This window comes from Balaenoptera ricei, chromosome 4 (genome assembly GCF_028023285.1).
Source record: "Balaenoptera ricei isolate mBalRic1 chromosome 4, mBalRic1.hap2, whole genome shotgun sequence".
NCBI lineage: Eukaryota > Metazoa > Chordata > Mammalia > Artiodactyla > Balaenopteridae > Balaenoptera > Balaenoptera ricei.
The window spans coordinates 74,130,238-74,150,244 of NC_082642.1; the positions used below are offsets into that span (position 1 = coordinate 74,130,238).

General features: G+C 43.4%; 1 protein-coding gene across 2 annotated transcripts in view; it reads left to right on the forward strand.

The window, feature by feature from the left end:
- Positions 1–20,007, forward strand: part of USP13 (ubiquitin specific peptidase 13) — a 120,582-nt gene that overhangs the window by 62,442 nt on the left and 38,133 nt on the right. For both annotated transcript variants that reach the window (XM_059920575.1, XM_059920574.1), the window contains exons 9-13: positions 2,023–2,094; positions 2,447–2,540; positions 11,395–11,520; positions 12,630–12,783; positions 14,729–14,903. In XM_059920575.1, the coding sequence (XP_059776558.1) occupies positions 2,023–2,094; positions 2,447–2,540; positions 11,395–11,520; positions 12,630–12,783; positions 14,729–14,903 (621 nt within the window). The remainder of the gene's footprint in view (positions 1–2,022; positions 2,095–2,446; positions 2,541–11,394; positions 11,521–12,629; positions 12,784–14,728; positions 14,904–20,007) is intronic.

Consider the following 20,007-nt stretch of genomic DNA (forward strand, 5'->3'; position numbering starts at 1 on the left):
GGTGTGCCCTGGGCAGCAAGAAGGGGAAATGGCCGGGGCGTTGTGGTCTGGGAGAGAGGGGTGGGAATGAGGTCAGAGAAGCAGGCAAGGCAGGGTGCAGGAAGGGACAGGGAGAGGGATCTGCTTCTGGATGCTTCTTCCTAGAGCTGTCAGGCTCAGAGAGTCCAAGCCTCAAGAGGGAAAGGTGAACGGCACAAAGCAGGGGGTGTGAAATAGGAAATGAACTTAAGAAGTGAAAGAAATGATTGTGTGTTGACATATATATGGAATCTAAAAAAAAAAAAAAAAAAATGGCTCTGAAGAACCTAGGGACAGGACAGGAATAAAGACGCAGACGTAGGGCTTCCCTGGTGGCGCAGTGGTTGAGAATCTGCCTGCCAATGCAGGGGACACGGGTTCGAGCTCTGGTCTGGGAAGATCCCACATGCCGCGGAGCAACTGGGCCCGTGAGCCACAGCTACTGAGCCTGCGCGTCTGGAGCCTGTGCTCCCAACAAGAGAGGCCGCGATAGTGAGAGGCCCGCGCACCGCGATGAAGAGTGGTCCCCACTTGCCGCAACTAGAGAAAGCCCTCGCACAGAAACGAAGACCCGACACAGCCATAAATAAATAAAAAATAAATAAATAAATATTTAAAAAAAAAAAAAAAAAAAAAAAAAAAAAAAAAAAAAAAAAAAAAAAAAAAAAAGACGCAGACGTAGAGAATGGACTTGAGGACACGGGGAGGGTAAGCTGGGAAGAAGTGAGAGAGTGGCATGGACATATATACACTACCAAATGTAAAATAGATAGCTAGTGGGAAGCAGCTGCATAGCACATGGAGATCAGCTCTGTGCTTTGTGACCACCTAGAGGGATGGGGTAGGGAGGGTGGGAGGGAGATGCAAGAGGGAGGGGATATGGGGATATATGTATATGTATAGCTGATTCACTTTGTTATACAGCAGAAACTAACACACCATTGTAAAGCAATTCTACTCCAATAAAGATATTAAAAAAATTAAAATTAAAATAATTCCCAATCTATGTATAATTATTTAAATGTAATGAATTCACTTATGTGCTTTCTCTTTTGAAAAACATGCTTGTTCAATGAAAAAGATATTAGTTTATTCATCTACTTAATTTTGAAGATTGCTCTGTAGACAGACTGACAGATATGTACCATTGGAAACAACTAATACAGGAAAATATATTTTTGACACGTTCGGAGGGAAATTTAAAAAGAAGGAAATGATTGTGTGTTGAGATGAGAGATGGATGGTTACAGTTAGGCTGCTCTGTCAGGTAAACTGGTCAGAAGGAGGGCTTTTGGGCTGCACAGGGGACTGTGGGTGGGGCAGGTACACCGGGCAGCGTGGCTCAGGGCACAGCTTGGGAGCCAGGCCTCCTGGGTCTGCTCTGGCTTCATCACTCCCTCCTGGGTGATTTTGGAAGCTACCTAATGAATTTGCACCCTGATTTCTCATCTCTCAAATGAGGTAACGACAATAATCCCTTCCTCATATGGTTGTAATGAGGTCTTAATCAGGCAGTTTAGGAAACGCTTCAGAAACGGTAGTTGTTACTGCTGTCATTATTCATTTTGACACCACCAGAACAGTTCCTAACCTTACCTTTCGTTTTTGGGAAGGTAGTTGAGATGGCGTAAGCCAGTGGTCCTTGACTCTGGCTACATGTTAGACTCACTTGGGGAACTTGTAAAAGATTCCAAATCCCAGGCCTCAACCTCAGGCAGTGAAATCAGAACATCTGGGGGTGGCTCTGGCTTTCGTATTTTTTCTAGAAACTCTTTAGGGGATTCTAACTCGTACCTGGGGTTGAGACCCATTGATAGAAGCATAAACATTTTAGGGAGGCCCATGAATATGACTGCAGAGGTAAGAGCTCAGGAAGAAATTCTCTTCAGGTGGATGATTTAGTGTTGACAGAAAGGCAAGAAGGTCTTAGCTAGGATGATAGCTTATTTTGGTTCTGTTCATCTCTCAGTTCCTATGTTTTGACTGTTGCTTTTCATTTTCTAGGTATGTAGGAAATCTTCCAAGAATATTTGACTACTCTCCTTTAGATCCAACACAAGATTTCAACACACAGATGTAAGTGCCCTGTTGTAATTTTTAAGTATCGATATAGTGTTCCTAGTGGTTTTCTCTGGGTTGCAGAATTAAAGGCAATTATCTTCTTTATTGTCCGTATTTTTTAAAGTATTCTAAAATAAGCATGTGTTACTTTTGTAAAAAGAAAAAAATCAGTAACATTGCAAAGTACTGAGAAAAGTTGAAAATGGAATCAGTATCAAGCAGAATCAAACAGAGAAGTTACTTGTGAGTAATTGAGATACAGTGTTCCACCTAAAAGCAGCTGTACTTATTGAAATTTGTAGGTAACTTTAATATCTCTGAGGGGAAACAGCAATAACCTTTTTGTCTGTTTCTCCCTTCTGTCCAGGACTAAGTTAGGACATGGCCTTCTCTCAGGCCAGTATTCAAAACCTCCCATGAAATCCGAGCTCATTGAACAGGTGATGAAGGAGGAGCACAAGGTATGTGTCTGGGTGTTTGCCACACTGAAACGGTGGAAAGAGGAACCTTCTCAGCAAGGGCATGGATTTCCTGTGATTTGGCGAATGGTGGCCATCAATTTAGCAAGCTGTCAAAATAGCTCTTTCATTTCAGGGTCTAGGGTGTCTTGTCTGCTCTTAAAAATCGTGGTAAGGAATAGCCAGGGTTGGGGTTTCTGGTGGCATTTGCTTCATGGATTATATGTGATTGCCATCATTAATGGTCTTTAGAAATAATATTATTCATAAAATAGAGCTGGAATGGAAGGAATAAACGTATAAAAATATAAACATTTTCCCCTCGGTAACCCAACCTTGGCTCTTCTAGTGTTTGTGTTCTCCTAAGCCTCAACTCTGTTTGCTAGGGTTTCTCAAGAGGCTGGTTGTTAAAAAACAACAACACACATATTCCTATCCCGCCGCTAGAGCTGAGGATTCTGAATTTCTAGGGAGGGCTGGGCAGCCCTCATTTTAACTAAGCTGCTGGGGAGTTTGTAAGCACACTCCAGTATAAGAAACTCAGTTGGCCATTCAGTCACTATTACTTGACTCATTGAAAGATGTGCTTCATCTCCTAATAGCCAGACTCCCATTTCCATGTGCCTGCAGGTTGGGCCACTGACCCCTCCCTGGGCTGCTCTGTTAACGCAACTCCAGATGGCGCCACTCGCAGCCTGGCCTCTTGGAGTGGTGCCCTTGGAGTTGTGCAGTGCGCAGCTTACACAGCTGTATTTGGTGGTCTTGGCTCCCACAGCTGCAGTCATCCCGGGTGGAAGGCAGGCCCCGCTTCCCCAGCGCCTGCTCTGCCTCCAGGGTACCTTGTCTTGACTTAGTGGGCAAGTTCTTTCAGTTCTGTTTCTCGGGTGTGTGACCTCTGTGCTCCCAGCTTAAGTCAGTCATCCTTGACTAATGCCTGCAGACTGAGAGCAAGAATCGAAAGTGAATAAGTTCTTTTTCATAAGGAAACCAATTAGTTGGGGAAATGGAGCAAACGGGAGAAGAGAGACTAGGAAGGGAACATATAGAGGCAGTGTCTGGGGGTGGGGAGAGGGATGTAGACATTTTGAGGGCCAGGCCTGGAGATCAGAGTGTCATGGCCAGGCAAACCTAAGTCCTCCAGTTGCACTGTTACCCAGCATTGCAACAATGAGTCCCTTATCCACCGCAGACAGGAAGACCCCCAGTTGGGATGCAGTTGAGGTGGTTCGGGAGTTGGGCTGGGGTATCAGGTTATCCAGGCTTCTTCTACCTCTGAGCTCCTGTGGAACTTTGAAGAGATGATGGTGAAAAAACTTGGCCCCAAATGTTGTTTTTGATCACATTTATCCTGGGTTTTCATCCAGGCTGTCACTTCTTGGGCCACTCTTGGGGCAGAGTCCACCTGCCCTGGTGGAGGAGATGGAGACTAATTGGGACTCGGGAGCCTGGCTTCCTCTCCTGCCTTTGCAAGGGATCTGGAGACTGGGGGCAAGCCCCGTAACCTTTCAGTCTCAACCATCAAATGGAAGATTGGTCTCGCTGGTGGTTGTGAATAGTGCAAGTGTGAAGGTCCCCTCTCTAATGTAGATAAAATCTGTGTACAGTACAGGACTGTTGTGCTCTTGGAATCTCCTCATTTGAGAAAATGGGAAATGAAAACTCATCAATTTAGCAGTGTTTGGAAGGACAATTTGGTTTTAATATCACAATATCCTTTTACATTAGAAAAAAAGTAGTTCTTATATAAGTCATATTCCTTATTTAGTCTGTGAACAGCTGGGGACCCTAGTCCCCTCCCCACCATTGGATTAGCGTGGTAGCTTTGTGATCTCCAGGGGTCTGAGGCTTGCCCTGTCCTGTCTGGCTCAAGGTGTGAAACCCGGCAGCACTTGGACCATATCTGTCCTGCAGGTGTGTTTTGCTTGCACCTCCCCCCCTCCCCAGAATCTGACTTTCCAGCTTCTTTTAAACACTCAGAGCCTCTGGCAGTCCCAGGCCCGCGACAGCAGTTGGCTGGAGCTGAGTAGCAGCCCTCCCTTCATACAAGACACACTGTCCCCAGCTGGCTCCAGTCCCTTTGTGGTTCGTGACCTGGCTGGTACGCTGGGTATTTGGGTATGTGACCCTTGATCTAGATGATGTGTAAAGTCCTTTTCCCGCTCCGACATGCCAGGATCAATTGGGTCCCTTTAACATTCAGAATGAGCTTGAGTTGACCGTATGATTTTCTTTGTGGCCCTGGAGGTGCCAGTTTCAAGCTGTTACCTGAACAGGCAAGTAATTCATTGTAAAATCTCCACTCCTCTTGACAGTGGAGAGAATTACTTTCTGAGGCATCAGGATTTTCACTGGCAGTTGGTTTCAGAGAAACCAATTTGTGAGAATCTTTCTTCTTCCAGGTCTCAGGAGCCCTTTGGTCAGGTGGTCTTGTCCTAGGTCTCTGGTGTTTGTGTCTTATCTTGTAGATGAGCCTGAAATGCTCCAAGAGATGAAAGAAGATGTGCTGAAGCAAAGAAGAGGATAGATTACGAGAGGAATGTGTGGTGGAGGGGAGAGAACACAGAGCCATGTGGCGGGAATGCTTTTTTACAGGGTCACCACCAGAGATACCAATAACTAGCATTACATAGTGCTTACGAAAGGCCAGGCCCTTCCTGTATGTTCACTGATGCAGAAATGGATGTGCAGAATCCTAACCTAAAGTTACAAAGCCAGGGAGTGGGAGAGCTGGGGTTTACACCAGGCAGTCTGGCCCTGAGTGTGTGCAGAATTGACCACTGCACTGTCCTGCTTCCCTAACAGTTGTTCCAGTACTTGTTTCAGGCTCCCAGTGCCTCAGTGTGTAGATGCTGGTAGGTGGATGACAAAAGGGGCTGCTTACATTAAAAAGAATGAAATGATGCCATTTGCAGCAACATGGATGGACCTAGAGATTGTCATACTGAGTGAAATAAGTCAGACAGAAAGTGAAATATAGTATGATAATCTGCTTACATGCAGAATCTAAAAAAAAAAGATACAAATGAACTTATTTACAAAACAGGGGGGAAGGTTTGGGGGAAGGGATAGATTGGGAGTTTGGGATTGACATGTACACACTGCGATATGGATAACCAACAAGGACCTACTGTATAGCACAGGGAACGCTGCTCAATATTATGTAACAACCTAAATGGGAAAAGAATTTGAAAAAGAATAGGTACTTGTATATGTGTAACGGAATCACTTTGCTGTACACCTGAAACTGACACAACATTGTTAATCAACTATACTCCAATATAAAATAAAAAGTTAAAAAGGGGTTGCTTAAAGTTTGCGGAATTACCAGGTAGCCCAGTAACTTGGGCTACCCACATCTTGGGTCATTTCTAAAATATATACTTCTGGATATTAAATTGCTCTGCTACAGACCAAGGTGAAATCTAGTTTTTACATATGCATGCTTAATATGTATTTCATCTATAAAAAGATTTGCAGTGTTTTTTGGGGGGCACTGCCATTTCTGTATAAATTTGTTGAATTGATTTTTAAAATTAAATTGCGTCTATAATAGCTAAAGCCTCCTCACTATAAAAGGACACTTTTCCTTCTTCAAAAAATAATATTCCTGATCTTTATGCATTCTAAGACAGTGCTTTCACACATTTTAATGCTGAATACTCCATAATTTCTTTCTCCTTCTGAAGATAGCACATTATTAACAATTCTGTATTCCGAACAAACTGTTTCTTAAGTGACAATTCATTTAATTTCCCATCTAACTAATCCTTGACACAGAATTGCTGGTCTCAGTTTTTGATCAGCATGATATAACCAGGGTTCTACTTCCAGATGATGTAATTTTAGCTCCAAACATAAGAACTTTGTTTTCACTAACCTCCATTTTCCTTCTTTGGGCAAATGTAACGTTTCTAACTCATCTTTTGAAATACGAAAAATAGCTTGGGGGAATACCCTCTGTTCCTTTAGCTTAGGAGATTTTGGGGTTTGGACATGAGTTAGGAATTACTGGTCCAAGGTTTATGGTTTAAGGTTAAAAATTTAAATCAACAGATGACATACACCTGTGCGTTGGGGACAGGCTGAGATGCATGTATTCTTTTTTCATTCCTGTGATCTTACAATGTAAGCATCTGTACAACCGTTGCTCTAAAGTGATATAAAGCCTCAGTCTTGCTGCTTGTTTATTAATTAAAGCATTAGCCTCAGAGGAATATGAGTGGACACTGTCCGGCTGCCTTCTTGGTTGCAGTGTTAAACAAAGTTCTGTGTAAGCATTTGGGAAAGATTCTGAACACGGTAGGTAGTCCTCTCTCCAATTTTAGCTGATCTGTTTTGCAGTTGCTGATGGAGAAAGTAAGTACAGCACCCTATAACTGTGACAGGTTCCTTAGGTGGTTGCTATTTAGGAGACTATCTGGGCCTCCCCTCTTATAAAGTTAGTTGTCAGGACTAGCCTTTGCTTCTGGCGTCCGAGGGGCAGCTCACAGCAAGAGCGAGAGCTTCCTGAAGGCAGGTCTGATTCTTGGTCAGTTTGATCTCTCTTGTCTTGTTTGGTGATGGGCCCGTAGGGGACACTCAGGTGATGACACTGACCCAGTGCCAACCAGGAAACATGTTATTTCTTTGATTTACTTCTTTGGTTCTTGTTTATTTATTTTGGCGGTGCCGTATGGCTTGCAGGATCTTAGTTCCCTGACTAGGGATTGAACCCGGACCGCAGCAGTGAAAGCGCCAAGTCTTAACCACTGGACTGACAGGGAACTCCTTTTGGTTCTTATTTAGGCTTTTTGGTTTCTTTTAGGTAACTGCCTTATTCTAGAGCCTGACCTTTTAAAAAAATTATTTAAATATGCAAATATACACACACATAGAGAGCAAAGTATAATGAGTCTCCATGTACCATCATGTAGCTTCAGCAGTCACCATTACTGCCAATCTGGTTTCATCAGTCCCTCCTGAACTCAATTTTACCCTTCCCTCCTCCTTCCCTTCCTCTCCTTTCCCTGCAGTATTTTGACACAAAATCTAAGCATCATCCTTTTCACCTGTAAATATTCAGTATGCACCTATAACTAGAATACCTTCTTTTTTTTTTAAACATTAATGTCATGTTGAAAGTTGCTTAAAGTGTTACAACAAAATGTATCATCCAATACCCAGACCATATCCAGATTTTTCCCTGCAGTATCAAAGACATCTTTTCAGAGTCCCTCTCTTTTTGCAAGCGATTGATTTGTTGAAGGAGCTGGATCATTTGTCCCAGGATTGCTCTAATGATTGCTTCCTTGAGGTATTGTTTAGCTTGTGTTTCTTATAAGCTGGAAGTTAGATCTGGAAGCTTAATTAGATTCAGGCTCATTTTTTTTATAGCCTGATTTTCTATCAGACATGAAGCGAACATAGTAATAGTTGAACATGGGAATTAGTGAGACCTCCCCTCAGAAATCAGAGACAGAATAGGTGTGGGATGTGGGTGCAGGCAGAGGGGTCAGCTGATGGTTAGGCATTAAGTGCGGGGAGGCCGAGTTTGAGATAAATCCAACCCAGCTGTGAAAGCCAGGAGCTGGTCCGCCGTGGGATGTGGGGAGGGAGAGACAGCATCTCTCTGGTTAGGAAGCTTTTCAAATAACTTCTCAGTGACCATCAGTTCTCAAGCTATAGCTTGTCTGTTGCACCAGGGATTAAGCAAGGTCAGCTGAGGGAAAACAAAGAACTGAAATGGACACGGAGAGAGAAGAGGCATGGGAGGGGAATGAATGAGGCTGGGCGGCAGTCCGAGTGCGGGGCTGAGTCTGGAGTTTTCACCAGGGTCTCCATTGAAACGTCTCCTCCCAGCTGTACAACCGCATGGTGGCACAGAGCAGCAGCCAGCTTTTCAGAATTTGTTTTCAGCAAGTTAGTAAACTTTTCCAAGCAGCTGTTTTGATGGGGACTGGCAACCACTGCAAGTTCCAAGCACAGCTTGTAAGAAGTGACACCAGCAGCAGCAGGCAGTGAGTGTGTGCTTATGTGCGTGCCTAAGCCGAAATGCACAACACGAATAGATGTATTCCAAGTGGTGTCTCTGCACTGCCCAGAGTGGACATGTCTGTCATTGCTGGCCTGGCCTGTGATGTTGGCCCCAGGGGTGCGTGGGTTTGAAGAGGGCTTGCCCAGAGTCCAGACAGACTGTCTGCTCTTCTCAGCAACTGGTAAGAGGGACTCAGGGACATCAGAGGTGAGAACTAGGCACATGTGTGCAACAAGCAGTATTAGGACACAAGAGAAAGAGAAAGACGGATAAAGAGAGACTGCGATTGACTTTTCTAGTTGTGTGATCCTGGGCCAGTTACTTAACTCCTCTTTGCCTCAGTTTCCTCATCTGTCAAGTGGAGAAAATAATAATAGTAATCACCTCATGAAGTTGGGTGATTTAAGTAAGACGCATGTATCAAGTGTTCAGAACTATGCCTGGCACCTGGTAAATATTCATCCACGTACCTAGAATAGTGTCTGACATTTTATAACACTCGGTAAATTTCTATTGAATGAATGACTAAGTGTTAGTCATTATGCAAATGTAAGGCATTATTTTTGCATGCATGTGTTGGCTGATACCATGTAGATATACATCAGCATTGTGATTGGAAAAAGTTACAACTTTTACATTCCTTTCGGGAGGTGTATGTGTGGGTAGTTAAGCTGATCATCAGATATAAATTGGTCTTCACTTAGCCCTAGAAGCACATTTGAAGCCTCGTGTGTGTGTAAGCTGGTCATTTATATACAGGTTCCACGTCCTCAGATGCTGCCACTTTGGGGAATTCTCCTCCCAGAGCTCTCAGCACTGTTTCAAGTCCTCTGCAGTGTTCTCTAACGTTTGTTATGGATACGTGTTGTCTCTCATCACCCCCCCACCCCGCCATTGTCTGTCAGCTCTTGGAGGGCAGAACCCCCAATGTGTTCTACATGAAGGAGTTGGTCGGTAAATGCTGGATGCCTAGGTCGGATATATTTTCAGCAGGACAGGAAAATTCACCCAAGTTTTATTAGAAACTTTGCTTAGAACACGTATGTTGGAGAGATTTTATATGTAGAGCTGCCCTGTGGCGGCAGGAAGATAGCTCTTGGGGTTTTCCCATCACCTGTTGCATCTGACTGTGTGATTGTGCACACCTGTCGTGGCCTCCAGACCCTGGGCATTGACCCTGGTGTCCAGATCTCGAAGAAGTGTGAGACAAGGCCTCCGCCTGCCAAGGACTGCAGTCAGGCTGAGGAGGTGGGCCAGAGTGGGCTGAAAGTAAAACGAAGTAGGAGGCATGTTGTGCTATGTGCTCAGTGATGGCCCAGATAGCAAGTTCTCTGGACTTCAGAGGAGGGGAAGGTGGCCTGGAAGCTGAGCATGTGGAGATTTTGAGAAGTGGGTGCACCTTTGTAGAGAGCACGTGAGTTACTTCTTCTGCTTGATTGGCAAGGGGAGGTTTGTCTCACTGAGACGTGCTGTGCTACAGCTGCCACTGTGGTTCTGCTGCCGAGAGCCTGGAATTGGGATCAGAACCTGGAGTTCATTCTGGTTCTGCTCTTTGCTGGCTGCATAATCATCTGGTCGTAAGACCACTTTCAGTTGACAGACCTTTGTGGCACTTCTCTGCAGTCTCAGTTTCCTTAGCTGCAAAATGAGGATGGTGGTAGTACCTTCTTCATAGGGTTACTGTATTAAACGAGGTGACATTTGGTGCCATTATTAGATGGAAACAGCTTTATCCTGAGCCCACCTCTGTCTTTAAAGGTGATGTGGATCTTCCCCTCTGCCTCTTCGGAGTATCCCAGGCAGAGTGCCTGGATTTCCTGCAGATTACCAGCATTAAAAAGCCCAGTTCTCATTAAAGCCAGTTTAAAGCTTCTCCCGCTACCAAGCTCAGGAGGCTTGGAAACCAGCAGTGTAGAAGGGTCCGCGTCGGCATCCTCTGGTCTTTTTTTGTCCTTGCTCCACCTCTTTGCCTCCTCCCACCCCCTCTGGCCCCTCCAGAGTCAAGGACCAAGGGTTGGGGAGATTGGAGACAAGGCAGAGCCTTTCCCTGAGCTAGTGCATTTTACTCCCTCTTGGCTGCCGTGAGTCTTCTATCATGGCCGGCCTTTTTGTGGGGGACACGTTAGTGGTTCTTTACAGATGCCCTCCACCCCTGCTTGTCCCCTCAGGGACCTCCACAGGGATCTTTTCCCTGATGCCCTCCCCGATGACCTCTGTAACCCCCGCTCTCCCCCCCAGCTCCTGCCCGAGTCTCCTCAGCTGCCCTCCCATCATCTTATGCAGTGTCCTTTCTGGGGGAGCCTGGCTGCCTTCTGAGCTGTCCTTTTTAGCCCCCGGGGAGGGTCACACATCCTCGTCAGCCAGAGTTGTCCTTGCTCCTCCCATGCTGGCAGCTGCAGGCAGCCTCCTGCCGCTTCTCCAGGTGAAGGCAAGCTCCTGGGAGCTCCACGTGCTCTGCTCCAGAAGCAGCCCTGGGCCAGCTCATGAGCCCGGCAGCTCTGCAGCGGTTGCCTGGGGCGTTGCAGAGCCATTTCCTTTGCTTTCTCTCGTGTTTCCTCATGGGCCGGGGGACAGGAGATGCTGTAGATCTCTCCTCTCCTTTAACTTCCTTCAGAGGAAGTCCACAGGAAGAGCCCCATCCTGTTCTCCTGTCAGGCTCATAGCACAGAGCCTGGTACATAATCAACAACCAGTGCGTGCTGGCCGCTATCACTATTTAGCGAACGTGGGCTTCAGTCTTCTTCTCTGAAATCGGGGCTAATGTTAATCCCCACTCCGCTTCCCACTTAGTGCTGCTAATGTGTATGAAAGTATTGTGAGTTGGTTTTATTTTTATTTTTTTAGCCTCAACAGAATGGGATCTCACCACGCATGTTTAAGGCCTTTGTGAGCAAGAGCCACCCGGAATTCTCCTCCAACAGACAGCAGGATGCCCAGGAATTTTTCTTGCACCTGGTGAATCTAGTAGAGGTAAGTCAGTCTTCAAAAACGCTCGAAAGGGTTGTAAGAAGTGTGCCCAGCCCCTGCGTGCAGTCGCTGCTGGCGTGGCTGGAATGCTTCGCCCCTCCACTCCCCTCCTAAATCTCTCTCCGGCCAGGCTCCTGCAGAGTCGGCGTCTTTGGGCCTTTCTCTGCTCGGCCCACTTGATGTAGTTGCTCCTCATGCCTGGCCTAGTGGGCCCTTGTGGGGCTCCCTGTTCTCCTCCTAATTTGAACGTGTTCTGGGAGTGTTTATCCATTATTTCATTTGCCTTTTTTGTTTTTTTGTCTCTGTGATAAGCTCCTTCAGAGTCCCATGTGGTATTTGGTGTCTTCCTACCATCACTCTGAGATGGTCACTCGGCTCAGAGCAGAGTCGAATCCCATTAAATGCTGTGGTTTTTTAAAGGCCACTGAGAATTCATGATTAAAGGCTTTTTTCCCTCTCTTAAAAAATAACTACTTTTTTCCTGATGACGGATGTGTTCCTTGTGGAAACATAGGCACAAAGGAGAAAATCAAAACCTGCCATGCTACCTGCTCCCACAAACAAGCAGCGCTAACATTTGGGTGTCTGACCCTTCCCCCCTAGTCATTTTCCAGGTGCTATCCATTTTCTACGTGTTGGTTTGTGAGCAGCGTTTTTCACTTAACCTGTTGTGAACGTTTTGCCACGTCATTACCTACTGGAATATAGCATGATTTTTTTATTTGTGTATCATTTACATTAGTGCATTTATATAATCATATCATACATGGCTTAATTTTTCCAGAGCAGTCCTTGATTTTTTTTTTTCCCTTTCTCTTTAGTTGGATTTCCACATCTCCTTTCTTCTAATTCTTTCTAGGTCAGTCCCTCTGACATAACTTTTAACGGCTGCATAATATTAATTCACATGATGAACTATATTTAACCGATCTCCCATTTTTGGACTTTAGGTAACTACCAGTCTTTTCCTGTACTCTGGTGAGCTGGCGTGCCCAGAGGGAGTGTTCAGTAACACCAGATCTTTACACCAGATTTATATTTGATTCTGTGCTCAATTTTATTCATGGCTTAATATCCACAAATTTACTAACTTGTTATAATCCAACCTTCAGAGGAACCGCATTGGCTCAGAAAACCCCAGTGATGTTTTTCGGTTTTTGGTGGAAGAACGTATTCAGTGCTGTCAGACCCGAAAAGTCCGCTACACGGAGAGGGTGGATTACCTGATGCAGTTACCTGTGGCCATGGAGGCGGCAACCAACAAGGGTAACGTTCTAAAGTGGGAAAAGAGCAGTGTGCTTCTTCACACGTGAAAACCCTCAAGTCAGCGATACTGCAGTTCAGTCTCTGCGAAGTCCTCTCAGGAGCAGACCCAGCCCGGACGGTGTCTGGTTTGCATGTCTCTTTTCATCTTTTCCTCAGTCCCCATGTGACTTTCTTTTGACATTTTTGTGGAGGGCTTATGGAGGGAACCTACTTCAGTGCCTATAAATTTGACCAGCTGTTTGGTTTAGAGGCAGCTTAATTTAGGGGAAATTATTTGTAATTTAATATTATCACTCACAAGTTGTGTGGAAAGTCTGAGGGGAGTGGTCAGAACTGCATATTTTGATGTGGGACATTCAAGCAGAGAGAGACCTCTTAAAAATAATCCAGCTTTGGCATCCGAGTAAGATGCCTGTTGTGGGAGATAAAGTGTGGTAGGCCTCTTCGTGGGGCTAGGCTCCTTGGAAGGGTCTCTGGAGCTTGGAAGCCAGGAGGAAGGTGGGGGGATCTCAGGGGAAGGTTCCTTCAGTCAGTCTGATCTGGTTCTTCCCAAGCAGAATAGATGAATGGTATTTCTTAGAATTAACATCTTAGAAGCAGAAAAAGGAGAAATGTCTGCTAGATTGCTTATTTCCTGTGAACTGGTCATTTTTGTAAGGTTTAATGACTCCCTGGATGGCCTTTTTCCTTTTTGTTTGTTTGTTTGTTTGTTTGGGGTGTAGTCACTTTATTGTGTTAATTGGAAAATGGTGATTATGATGATTTTAAGATGAAACGATTTCCATTTTCTATAAACTCATGCAGCTTTTGACCAGTTTTTTAATTCTTATTCATTATACAAAGTAGAAATGGGGGTGTGTGGGGGGGTCTGTGGTTTGTTTCCTTTTTAGCATTAGGCTTAATTGCTGTCTCTTGCCTACCTTGTGGATACTAACATATTGTGCTCAGTTCTGTGATCCTAACTCAGAATTTATGAGTGGAAAATCTTTTTTTTTCAGAAAGGAGACTTCAAATTTAGTCTCAGGAAATTGATTGCTGGGAACACCTAATGCTAGCATCCTAGATAGAAGTCCATCATAAACTGATTTTGGACTGGGGAATGAACTGTAAAAGCATATTCAGATGTGTTTAAGAAAACACAGAGGTACATCAGTGTGTCTAAAAACTGATAAATCAGAAGGGATTTTTTTGTAACAAAAGAAATTCCGAGAAAGGTCCATTTGAAATCTCTATAAAATTTTGACTTACAGGTAGTTTCCAAGAGCAGATCTGCTCACTCTTGGGAAGTTCACGGTGCACTCACTTCTTTTTCCCTTGGTGTTTAACCATTTGAACAGGGATAGTGTAGAAAGGCCTTCTAGGTTGGCCGCTCTGCTCTCTGCAGTGTCGGGTGACCCCAACATGAAGTTGTCTTGGCAGTGTTGGGTAGGATCACGGGCTGGGTGCCTTGGATAACTGCGGTCCTTATAGTTCATCCTGCTCTTTGGCCTGCACCCTCCATGACCTCTAATCATAGTGAAGGGCTGGGAAGAGGTGAGCCCTTGGGTTTCTTTCAGTGTGAAATTCTCTGGTGTGAAGACTTTGTGATTAGAGGGTGGTATTGGGATCAAACCAGCCTTGACCTCTGGACAAATGAAAGTCCAGGTTCATGAATCACTTACAGCACATGCGTGGTCTGAACCTCTCACCTGGGCTGGAGTTCACAGTTCCCTCCCGTCAGTCTCAAAGGGGAACAGGCAAAAAATTATGAATGGCTCGATGCAGCCTGGCAGTGCCACTCTAAACAGGATTTCAGCAGGCTCCTCTGGTTCTGTGGAGGGCAGCAAGTAAGCAATCCTGCCCCACCCCAGAAACCTTCAGCGAAGATGGTTCATTGTTCAAGGGGGTCTTTTTCATTTCACGAAATTAAGTGATTGCAAAGTCATTCATTTGCTCTTTTATTCAGATGAACTGATCGCCTATGAACTAACGAGAAGGGAAGCAGAAGCAAACAGAAGACCCCTTCCCGAGCTGGTTCGTGCCAAGATACCATTTAGTGCCTGCCTTCAGGCCTTTTCTGAACCAGAAAACGTTGATGATTTCTGGAGCAGCGCCCTACAAGCAAAGTCTGCGGGTGTGAAGTAAGTGTGTGTGCGCTTGTGTGGTGGCAGTAGGATAAGGAGGGGGCCTTGAGAGGTGGGGACTGGGTTAGGGGAGGGTTGGGGGGCATTGTACGGGTCTGCATCCTTGCTCATGTGTGGCAAGATGGGATTATGATTTACACAACCCTAGTTGTTGTAGACCTCACTTGTGTGAGACCTGTCCAGTAAAACAGGCTTGTTGTAATCTGTATCATGTGCAAGGGAATGCTTTTTTTTTTTTTTTTTTTTTAAGCCAGGTTGTAGTTTATCCTTTATAGGGAATTCGCGTTTTCTTTTCTTTTTTGTCGAGGGTATAGCCAAGAATCCTCCCCATCCATGGCAAGATGATATTGATGAAGAAATTAGAAAAATACTTATGACAGTCTTAAGTATTTATACTCCACGGTGATAGATTTTTGATTCCAAAATTAAAGGTTTGGCTTAGAACTTGGTGTCTGTGTACCTGCCTGGAGATCAGGGGTCTCAGGGCATCTCAAAGTGGACATCAGGGCTCCTGAGCATTGTTCCAATGAGCTGCCCAGGATGTGCTCAGGAGATGTTCTGTTCCTATATTGTGAACCTTATTGTCAGGTACATTAAAAAAAATTTTTTTTTATCCACTTGACACCTTAATTGATTTTATACTGTCAAGTCTTTGCCGGCACACTTCATATAGTTGGAGAAAGAGTATTTACAGTGGCATAAAAAGGGGGAAGGTCTAAAAGTTAGGCTCTGGTAGTCTTACTACTTCTAGATATTCTTCAGCCATTTTTCTTCTAGGCTATGCCTGAGCTCTTGTTGATGTGAAGGGCAGGGAAGGATGGACAAGCTACTGCTGGCTGTTTTTATCACAACTTCAAGCAGCAGTCAAACCTGAATTACTTATTCTGTGTGACAGCCATCTCTCAGGATGCCTCTGTTTCAGATGACGACTTCATGTGTTAAAAATGGGAAAACAAGAATTTATTTCAAGAGCTTAAAAAAAGCCATATTTTCTTACAATAATTTCCTTTAAAAAGTTTCTTCATATCTAAATGAGATTAATAATAGTTCAATTATCCGTTATCCATTGTGGGGTAAGTTTTCATCCGAGGACTGCTCAGTTTTGGAGCGTGTGTGTGTGTGTGTGCGTGTGTTTGTGTGTGTCCTTGAAGATAACAGTTGGTGAGCTGGCATGTTAAATGTTCGAGATTTACTTCACTACAACTTGGACACATCTTTGGGCAGTTAGAAAGCTACACACTATATTATATTAGTGGTGGAAACAACTTTTTTTTTCTTTCAACTTTTTGCAATACATACAACATGGTGTGACTTTGTATACGGCATGTTGATTTTTATTTATTTGTTTTCCTAAATTTAATTATTGACAGTAGGCTGAAGATTCCTCAAACATCCTTTTGTCTTTGTGCTTTAATTCTGATACTGTATGGGGTGGAAGTGATCGGGGGCTTTCTAGGCTTAGAAAGCCCCCAGCATCACATGTGAGCTGCACAGTGATCTTCATTGGCCTGTCCTCTTGGTCACCCTTTTGTGCTCTTCAGTAAAGTGGTGGCGAGTCTTCCCACCACTTCCCCAGAGAGTATGTCACTCTCTGGGCCTTAGGGAAGGCACCTTCCCATCACTAGGAAAAGGCCCATCTTTAAAGTGGAGCTAGGAGGTGTTAGCTTTCCACAGAGACAGTTTCTGATCCCTGGGAGATCTGGATTCTTCTCCTGTGTCCACTTCCCAGCTTGTGTTCTATCCTGGGGCAAAGTCACCACCCAATTCCTTCTTACACCTGAGTGGAGGAATGATGCATGCTGACTTGATTTTCTCCTCAAATGCTACAAAATATTTAGTTGTAGGCAGTGCTAGCATAATTAATCTAGAATCCTTGAGGAGGGGTTTCTGCTTTCTCTAATCCTTAACAATAGATAGTAAATTTTCTCTGTCTTTTGCATACACACATGCTCTTACGGTTAAATGCATATGAAAGAAAATTAATACTGGATGTATCACAATTGTTGATAATTGAAAACTGGTCTTGTGGGAAAGGAAAAAACAATGTTTTAGGGTAATAAAGCAACTACCATTATGGCACATTTATTATTCCCGGTTATGTGCTAAGTGCTTCCCATCAGTTATCACTTAATCCTCTTAGTATTGCCAAGAGGTAGGTGCATTATTCTCCCTATTTTACAGACGAGGAAATAAAAGAAGTAATTGGTCACTAAGTGGCAGACTTGGAATTCTTTCCAGTTCAAAGTTTAAACTCTTAATCCTTGTGTTATACACTGCCCCCATATTCCTTATCGTGCTTGCTTATGTTTGTATCTTTATAATCCTTATATAGCCTTGTTTATTCCTTATTATACCTTATCATGTTTCAAGTAATAGTTTTGGGGAAACCAGTTCAGTGGATTCCTAAAAGATTGTTTTTTCTTTCTTTTTCTTATTGCCAGCAGTATAGACACGATCTCCTTATTATGTTAATTTGGGGCCTTGAATTTTTCTTGTGTTAGACCCAGAGCCTGAAAGGCCGGAAAGAGGCAAAAGATGTCCTCTTGGTAGATCTTGGGTCAGTATGGACCAGACATAAAGAGCCTTCCCTTAATTGGGCCTGAACAGACAGTGACTGGGAAGAATATTAGTGTTTGGAAATTTTATTCACCCAGCAAATATTATCGCTCATCTAGTATATTCTGGGCAATGAATTGAACAAGACCTAGTTCCTCCCCTCAAGCAGCTCATGGATTAAGGGTCAACAGGGAGAGATTTTGTCTTGACCTTTATCATTTACGAAGAGAAAAGCACGGTATGGGGTTCCAGAGCACAAGCTTTAGGAGGGCTGGCAGTGTTTGAATCCTCAGCATAGAACTTACTGCTATGTGACCTTGGCCAAGTGACCTCACCTCCACAAGCCTCTTCCCTTACATGTAAACTGGGAATAATAACAGAACTTTCTTTATAGGGTTGAGGTGAGGATTAAGACAGATAAGCTACATAAAATGCTTTGGACAGTGTCTGACGGAGTAAATATATACTGTAATTGTTATTACATTACTTTTATCCTTTTTTTTTGCCTTGGATCGTACAATTTGACTGTGGTTGATTATCATGTTTTCAACATATTTAGTGGAAAGGATAGAATTGCATTTTTTTAGCGACCAGGTTTTCAATAAAATAGATAGTCAATAATTTCAGGGAGAGGGACAGTTTATATATTATTTTTCTTAAGGCTTTCATAATGTTATTGCCTGAATTGTAATAAGTGAACAATTGTTATATTTTAAATAATAATAGGTTGTCAATAGATAATGTATTGTTGTCAGGCACTTAGGACATAAAGTTCTCAGCACTTTATGTCCTAACTCAGTTCCCGTAACAATTCTTTGAGGTAAATTTGCTCTGTGTCTGTCTAGACCTTTTTGAATGATTTATATTCTAATGGTATTTATTAAATATATAACTTTTCAAGAAAAATCTTAATTCCAGGAATTAATTTTAGGAATAAGAGGGTAAGTGGTGCATAATTTATAACTTTGCTGGATTTAACTAACAAACTTGATGTCCCAAGCCTCTAATTAATGAATGCCAAGTATTAATTTTGAGATTGGACACATTTATATTGAGCGGTCACTACATGTGTGATTCAACTTAAGACCCTATAGAGGTTACAAAGATGAATAAGGAATGTTTACCCAATAGGGTAAATATAATGTGGACACCATCTAACCTGCTTTCTGGTACTCTTAGGTTGGTAGCTACCCATAACAAAGTGATGTGTTAAATGATCCCTCACCAGTCCCCCCAGCCGACCAGCCTCGAGTTCCCTCCACTGCCCCCCACCCCATGGTATTACCAGCTGATTCCTCACCTAGATACTGACTGCAGAGCAACTGCAAGAGTCTTTGGGCTCCTGAACCACAGTTTGGAAATCATTGATTTACTGATGACTTTTGGTTGATTTCACTATTATATATTTTCCAGTTTTTAAGTGAATGTGGTAAGAGGAAGGGGTCAGAGAGGACATTTTTACAGTGGTTGAAAATACCAGATGGAGTTTCTTGGTTTTTGGCGAAACTGAGGATTCATCTATATTTAAGAATGATAATTTATTGATATTACTGCTTCTCAGAAGATAGGAAAACCTAATTAGAGGTAATATATTATTTCTGGAGAGTGAGGCAGGCTAATGATAGATCAGCTTCTTAGGGTAGTTAAGCTCCTGGTTTTTGAAGAACTCCCTTATATTATTGGCTGTACCCTTCTACCCTCCTTGTGATGGAGAATTTGAGATCCAGAGAGGTTAAGTGACCTGCCTGGGGCAAAATACAGATCAGTGACAAGCCAGGTCAGTGTCCAGGGCCTCGTGGATTCTAGCTCTTTCATGACAAAATAATCATGCTGATTCCTTAGATATACACAGCACAGTCTTGTGTGCCGGGTGGTTTCATGGCATTTCATGAACATTGCACAGCCCTGGCAGGTAGAAATTACTAATAAATCTGTTTTGTAAATGTGAAGATGAAGCTTCAAAGAGGGTCAAATTTGGAGTGAATTAAGTAGCATCCAAGCCTTTTGACACTCACTTTTGGACAGTCCTCTGCCCCTGAACCGTGGCTTCTCTTGTACACTAGGGGGCAGCAATGCACTAGCGTTGTTTTCTGAATTCTGGGACGATGCATGTCACATAGAAGGCAGTGACTAGATTTGAAAAGTAGAGTTTGTAGGGAGCGTGTTCTAGAATCTTTTATTTTAAAAGGTACCTATAGTATCTGTCTACAGCTGATTTTCTTTTTTCCATATACCTACTGTACCCACATTGACACTTAAATGGAAATGGTCGTTATAAACAAGATAATAAATGTGGAGAGAATGAGCTGGAACCGGGGCATGAATTTGGTGTATAAGTTGAATAGTTTGTGCATAAAATTGTCAAACTCAAGTTCAGGCAATTCAGCATTCCTGAAAGTCTGGAGGGAAACTTAAGACATTCACCATATATATTAATTTTTAAATTTAAGGCCCAGATTTAGATATTTTAGATACCCCAGAATACATACATACATACATACATACATATATATATATATATATATATATATGCACACACATATAC